The 7,596-nt window shown below is 38.0% G+C and overlaps 1 protein-coding gene across 6 annotated transcripts; it reads right to left on the reverse strand.

The window, feature by feature from the left end:
* Positions 1-594: 594 nt before the first annotated feature.
* Positions 595-5,382, reverse strand: LOC105031038 (collagen alpha-1(XIV) chain). 6 transcript variants are annotated; one of them, XM_010905229.4, is made up of 3 exons: positions 5,278-5,382; positions 2,053-2,170; positions 595-1,696 (listed from the first exon to the last, which is right to left on the reverse strand). In XM_010905229.4, exons 2-3 carry the CDS (start codon positions 2,162-2,164, stop codon positions 1,116-1,118), a joined length of 693 nt encoding a protein of 230 aa, XP_010903531.2. In that variant the 5' UTR covers positions 2,165-2,170; positions 5,278-5,382; the 3' UTR covers positions 595-1,115. The 6 variants fall into 6 exon arrangements, with proteins under 6 accessions (XP_010903531.2, XP_010903534.2, XP_010903529.2 ...); XM_010905232.4 differs by having other exon boundaries at positions 2,053-2,155; positions 5,278-5,381; XM_010905227.4 differs by lacking the exon at positions 5,278-5,382 and adding an exon at positions 5,164-5,263.
* Between the last annotated feature and the right edge of the window lie 2,214 nt (positions 5,383-7,596).

The raw sequence follows: 7,596 nt of genomic DNA on the forward strand, positions 1-7,596 counted from the left end.
GGTTGTAATCCCATGGAACAGTTTAGTTAAGATCACCATTGGATACAACTTACATCTTAATAAAAAAGGGACACAATTTCTGCTGGGGAACAATCTGTGCACTAAAGTAAATCCTAAGGGATTTTTCAATAAGTAACCAAATGTATACTACACCCTGTGGTATTTGAACTCACAACCTGGCAGTGATAGCATACTGCTCTACCCACTGCACATAGTCAGTTGAGAGTGCCCAGGAAATATATAGAATAGATATCAAGGGACAAGGCTGAAAAACAGACAAGGACTCTGAAGTTGACATCACTGCATGAAAACATTCTGAAAACATTCCTCCGTACAGAATCCCTGGTGATGCAAAGAATCTTTTGTGGTGTTTAAACAACCAGGAAGGCAGTTAACCGTAATCTTTGTGTAAGGACAAAGAACGCTTTCTTTAAAAGACAATTTCCAAGGTTTTGTTTACTTCTGTTGCACAGATCAGTCTGCCCAGGAGAGTGGAGGAGCAGACACCGTTATGTATGTAAGCACCCTTTGTGGTCGACAAATTCTAGAGTCAGGGAATACTCTAGGAAAATAAATGCTAAGAAAACAACAACAGTTGGTTACATCAATTTATTGATTTCTCAGGAACAAGTAACAGCAAATGCATTGGCTTATTCAACTTCTCATGATCACGGCCTGGTCTTTATATAGCTTGACTACATTACTATATGTATCTGTTCAGCTTCACATGGAGGAACTAAAGAGGATATGTAAGGAAATGCATCTTGAAACATAAAACACCAAGAGCCTGACGCTTCATGTTGTGCATCTCTCCCTGAAGACATTAAGCGATGCAGCCTCGACTAACAGACAGTTGACTTATTGAATTGAGTTTGGTTAGTAAATGAACAGAACTGGAATACAACTTAATCAGGAAAAGGAAATACAGCCTTTACAATAGGTTATTGATGTTGATGATACAGTTGACAGAACATGATGATTACAGTCAGAGAACAATATTTAAAATGACAGACACACAAATCCCACTTCTAAATATGATTAGAAAAATGCAATTTCAACATTCCCAACTTCTGACATTTGTTACAACATACTGTTTTTTTCATTCTAAAAGTCCCTCAACCCTCTAATTCTCCATAATCACACACTGTCTGCAGCGCACCCTGGGAAAGTGGTTGTAGCACCTGGAAACTACGGATGCTGTTTAGGAAATACTTACTGGGCCTGTTAGCAATAGCCTTCAACTTGTTAATATTGATTTCTCCCACTCCAATAGCATACACATTGACCCCATGCTGCCTTAGTTCCTTGGCTGGTTCCACTACATCGTCCACAGAATCCCCATCAGTGAGTACCACAGCAATCTGGGGCACCCTCTGACCAGAACGGCTTCCTGCAGCCGGGTTGAAAAACTCTCTCTGAAGGAATCTAATAGCTGTGCCAGTGGCTGTGCCTCCTTTCAGCTGTTCAAGCCGGTCCACTTTCTCCAGTAAGGAACTTTTTTCTGTATTATCCGCCAACAGGAATTCCATCTTGGGCTGGTCACTAAACTGGGCCAGTCCAACTCGAACCTTTTCTGAACCGATATCCAGGCCCTCAATTAAGGTGCGGAGAAACATCCGAACCTCCTGGAATTCTGTTGGGCGGATCTTGGTGGAACCATCCACTAGGATCACAATGTCAGCCACTGTGTGACACTCTGGAAATTAAGAAAAAACAACGTGTTACTTAAACACCTTTGTGTACAACGGCGGACAGATAATCAACAAATACAAATCCATATACTGTGTCCATAGGATAAACAATGAAAGAAAAAGTCTGTGTCAATTAATCAATTAAATCCATTTACTGTGTCCATAGGATAAACAATGAAAGAAACAAAGTCTCTGTCAATTAATCAATTATTTGAATACTTTTTTTTATTTATATTTGTATTATAAGTGTTCATCATTTTGAAGTGTTGGTAATTTTTTTTATTTTTTGCTGTATTTTTCCAATGCTTCTTGGGGGGGGGGGGGGGGGTCTGCATTTTGGACTGAAGATAATAACACATACCTGTTCTTTGTGCTCCACTGACCAGAAAACATGCTGCTAGGGTGAATATGGCCAGGAGGCCTGGTGTCCCTTCCATGTTATCAGGTTTCTCTTGTCTTTTTCCCTGGAACATAAACAACTTGTAGACATACAAGGTAGAGATTTATGTCTAGCAACCACCAAGGATGTTGTGCATTTTATAAATAAATGTTATGAATGGAAAATACAGTTGAAATCCAAGTTCATTTTTCTTACAACGAGCAAAAAGGGAAATTTGTATTTGCAACCAAGAACCACAACTTCTCTTGGCTTGCAGACTTATACTGAACAGAATATAATGAGACGTTAAGTCCAATTCAAAATTCATGTCCAAGTTAAATGAGAGATATTTTTGGCATATTTGGAAGATTGGCTAATAATCATGGAGTTACGCCAGTCATAAACAGGAACATGAATCCAGAACATTGTTACAAATGGAACAAGATCCAAAACAATGACAGACAAGAAACATGAGAGAAGAAAGACGGCGATCAAGAACACAGGGGAGGGCTATAGCAACGATAAGTGTTTGTGCTCCAAAGTGGGGAGAGAACCCAAGCCAGGACATGACAAAAAATGCCATAGATTGTGTTTTTTGTCTCATTTACACTGATAAATAAAGTCCATAATGTCAAAAGGAAAAATAAAATCTACAAACAGAACAATTAATTTAATTAGCAAATCAATTTATTAAGTATTTGGTAGAGGCAGCAATTACAGCCATGAGTCTATTTAGATAAGTCTTTACCAGCTTTGTACATCTAGATATACAGGAGCTATATTTTACCTCTTTGTAAAATTGCTCAAGGTTCGTCGAGTAGGACATTTGGTGAAGAGCAATTTTCAACTCTTTCCACATTGAGGCTTTGACTGGGCCACAAATAACATTCACTGACATATCCCAAACCCACTCCAGTGTAGTTTTGGCGGTGTGCTTTGGATTGTTGTTTTGTTGAAAGAAATCTTCACCCCAGTCCAAGGTCCAGTGCACTCTGAACCAAGTTCTTCAAATACATCTCTGTATTTTGCTCCATTCAACCTTACATGCCCTGTGTCTCCCAGCTCAGCCATAGTAGACTGTAACTTCTTTAGAGTTGCCATAGCCCTGACTAATACTTTTCTCATCTGAATACTCAGCTTTTGAAGAAGCCCTGTCCTGGACAGATACTCAGTTATGCCACATTCTCTCAATGTGTTAATAATGAATTTTACAGTGCTCCGGGGGATATCCAGTGCCTTAAAACATTTCTAATATTCGACCTTTGGTGCTTTTGAAGAACCTTATTCTGGGTTTGCTTTGAATATTATTTTGTCCAAATGATGATTTTTTATGAATTTAACTAACCAGTTAATGTGAAACCGTAATTTCACACAGGTGGACTACAGTAAAATTAACTAATCACTTAATGCCTGAGGATAATTGTCTAGACCACAGCTCATTTAAGTATCATAGCAAAAGGAAGAATATTTCCAGATTACATTTTTACTTTGACATTATGAACTTTTTATAGTTGATCAGTGGCAAAAACTCCTAATAAAATCAGTTTTGGTTTGAAGTTGTCACATAAAATGTGGAAAGGTCCAAGTGGGTTGACAGTAAAGTATTGACAAAACCAGAACCAGGCAAGCCTAGTTCAGCCGGCCTGCAATAGAAAGTGTTACCATCTCAATATTCAAATCAGGGTCGCCCACATGAAAGGCTGTGTCGTTAACCACTACACCAAGGAGCTTAAGCTTGAGCTGGGTGTCAGCCTCTTGTCTCTATCCTGAACAAATCATTTTTTGCCACTGGCCGTTTTAATAGTTAATTGGACATTCGTGAATGAAACTGATACAGTTAAACTGACTAACGTTTCTTACTAAGCATTCACAAAAAGCGGCTATGTATTGTTTGCCACTGGCCGTTTGCCGTATTAGCCAGTAATAAGCTCTACCGGTATCTATAACTTACTGGAATAGTCATACGAATTGAGCAATTGCTAGCAAGTCTGCCAAAGCTATTGAGCAATTGCTAGCAAGTCTGACAAAGCTATTTAATTTCATGGCATAGGAAGGTATTTTTTTTCTTCAATGGAAAAACTACTTTTTTCTTTCATTCGTGAACATTTATACAATAACTATCAATAAATGCGACGATAACTAACTTTATAATTGAGGATTGTTTTAAATAGGCTTACTAGTATCTACTAACTTCCTAGGAATAATCACAAGAATTTAGCAATTTCAAGCGAGACTGAAGATGAACTACTCCATGCTAGAAACAGTCGCAACCGCATACAGTTTCAGTTAAGGCTTATATCGTTACTACGTTGTTACGCAAGCGAATGTGTTTGTCTATCCTGATCCAAAACGCATGCACGGATGCGTACTTCGAAAATCCACAAGAAACAGTCGTAAACTGTTTTATTTCAGGATTACCATATATACTAACGGTTTTAGCCAAAAAGGTTTTGGTCTATCCGGAACAATTCATAATACGTACTACGCATCGCCTGCGAGGACGTACGAACTCGGGACCTATAGTTCACAAGTCCGCTTCTCGAAATACTACGCTATTTAACAAGGGGTAGTCACTCAGTCAGTCACCCAGTAAGAGATATTCGCTCTTCTTAGCTTCCTTTTAAAATCCAGAATCACATGAATTTCACCGACATGACAACTTTGACAAACTTCAGTAGTGAACACAATGTTTAAACATGGAGATACGTCATGCTGATTTATGGTGGGTAATGACAGTAGTAGTATGTAAGTGTCTATTAAACGGAGCTAAAGCATCCATTAAATAAGCCTCAACATGTTACAACCTAGGTTGTCTACAGCCTCCTAGACCATACGAATTTCTTACATCTACAAACACACACACACACACACACGTTGTACTAATGCGTACGAAACGAAATGCATGCAAACTATCAACATCAACAACAGGCGGATTATTTTATTAAAAGTTGCACACATTTCAGAATTGGCTACTCACATGCTGAAGATAATAGCCGCAAAAAATAAAATAGGCTAGACACTAAAATAGTTAAAATATTCACTGCATATTTTAATTAAAATGTGAATCTAGTGTGCCTCTAATTAAAAACCTACATGATGTATGTAGCCAATAGACATGTCAGTAAATCGTTGAAATTGGTCTCAACATTTTCAGTCAATGAAATGCAGCCTAGGTTCGCATGCGTTTCGTACATATTGTGAACTTACAGATTACTATCCGGTGCGCGCACTCAGGAATCCCTATGCCTCCTACGGAAAACTGATCGTATTCTGTAGGAATATCTTTCTGTCACTCCTTAAAACCCACCCTGAATTATAGCGTAGTGTAGTGTACTGCCGAGAATGGTAGGGGAAAAAAACACTTTTACTGCATGGTCTTTGCCTCTTCACGTTATAAAAAGATGATTTCATCCATATTTAATGAACCAGTTCGATATCTGGTTCATATCTTACACACTATACATTAGTAATAATAACTAATAATTTAAGTAGAATGATCCTTATATTATTATGTCGTCTACAACTAGGCTATTTAAAGGGAGAACGGGGTAAGTTGTCACACGGGTAAATTGTCAAACTGCTCATACCCCCAACAGTAGAGATGCTCTTTCAAAAATTGAATTGCTACTTTGTGTGAATACAAGTTATATGTTCAACTTCCTGAGGTGAGCACAAGTTTCTTATTTTTCCACTTCAAAAGAAAAAATTTGCCATTTTACATTTTATCTAAGAAAACCTTGTTAGGTATGAAGGTAGAAAATTATAATTTCGCACTGAGTAGAGGAAACAATAACACGTCTTTTGATACTTTATCTGCAGTTCTATGTTGAGCTAAATTTGAGATTTAGCTAACATTAACACACGTCAGTTTTGGGCAAGTTGTCTCAATGACCTTGGGGCAAGTTCACGTGACTTGCCCCGGTATAAGACACAGAACATGCTCAAAAAACATTGTAATACATTTTAATCAGCTCTGATATTATTAAATGTAACTGTAAATGGATTATTATAAATACACATTTAAAAGAATTGTATCAGAATTGACCCAATTTCTGTCGTTTCTGCTACCCAGTGCTGGGTCTCTATAGCACATATCCAGCACTGGGTTACTTTGACTGGGTGCTGGGTTAGCTAAATTACCCAAAATGTTGGGTTACTTGATTTAACCATACATGTGGTTATTTTGACCCAGCAGGTTAGGGTTTTCTACACTTTGGTTGGGTTATTGTTATTCACTGATATTTCAACCCAGCTTTGGATTATTTCTTAGTTTTTTGCTGGGTTAATGTGAAAAAATGCAACAAAATGTTTGTGAAACTATATATTCACTGTATTATGAATTAATTGTGGTTTATTTGATAGCATTTCGTAGTGTGACTGATTTTAAGGGGACCAAGTACTGTAGGTACAGTCCCCTATTGTTTTTGTTGGTTTTATTATTATTATTAGGGGGCCAAGCAACGAAGTTGCTGGGGTCTTTCAAATTCGCCCCTTGGATTTTCCTTCATTTTGAATTTGGTCAAAAACACGTTAACATCTCCTCCGAGACTGCTGAACAGTATAAGAAAAGTTTATATCTCAAATAGTATGGCTGAAATCAGCGAATGAAATTGAGCTGGGCGGGTCTGTGACTTTACATGTCCATTAATCCCAAATGAAACATCAAACAGCTATGAAACGAAACATACTAGTACATGTGCCTCTCAAAAATGGACAGAAAAAGTCCCATACAGAAATAACTCTTGGGGGCACTATAAACATCACTGATGTTTCTCACAATTTTGCTGTTAATAAAAACACACTTAAACAACATCTCCTCTGAAACCACTGAACAGATTTGGTTGACAATCGGTGTAAAGGACCACTGGACCATTGTTTTTAAAAGTTATATAAGAAAAGTTCATATCTCAAACAATATGGCCTCCATTTGACCTTTTATGAAAAACCTGTTAACGACATCTCCTCGGAAACCGCTGAACAGATTTGCACACCATTCGCTGAGATGGACCATGGGACCTGTATCTTCAATTCAGTCCTTTGGAATTTTGATATCTCAAACAATGCGCGCGGTAATAGGCGAATTACTTTTACATGGGTGGGGCACTTTGTCAGGCTATATATCCTGTCAGGAATATCCAAGACTAATGCTCTTTAACATAGCACTAAACATCAGGTCCATGGATTGACCTGTGCAGTATCAACCAAATAGACCTTAAGGGGGCGCTACAACGACACTGACCACTTTGAGCATTTATGAATTGTAAAATACACACTCCAAAGACATCTCTTCGGAGACCACTGAACGGATTTGCACACCGTTTGCTGAGAAGGACCCTGGGACTATTATCTTCACTTAAATTATTTGGAATTTTGATATCTCAAACGATTTGACCGCAATAAGTGAATTAAGTAAAATCACCTAAACACCATCTACTCTGATATCATTGAACGGATTGGCATGCTGTTTGCTTGTGAAGGTTCTTTGGACAATGAAAAATGTATATCTCAAACAATATGGCAGCATTC

The sequence above is a fragment of the Esox lucius genome, chromosome 20 (assembly GCF_011004845.1).
Source record: "Esox lucius isolate fEsoLuc1 chromosome 20, fEsoLuc1.pri, whole genome shotgun sequence".
Taxonomy (NCBI): domain Eukaryota; kingdom Metazoa; phylum Chordata; class Actinopteri; order Esociformes; family Esocidae; genus Esox; species Esox lucius.

Excerpts from the sequence above, each read along its gene's own strand:
- LOC105031038 (XM_010905227.4), bottom strand. The coding sequence starts at position 5,187 with ATGTCTATTGGCTACATACATCAT. Across the intron at positions 2,171-5,163 it reads CTATTGGCTACATACATCAT|TTGTTTATGTTCCAGGGAAA; the intron begins GTAGGTTTTTAA and ends TATGTCTACAAG. Across the intron at positions 1,697-2,052 it reads CAGTGGAGCACAAAGAACAG|AGTGTCACACAGTGGCTGAC; the intron begins GTATGTGTTATT and ends CTTAATTTCCAG.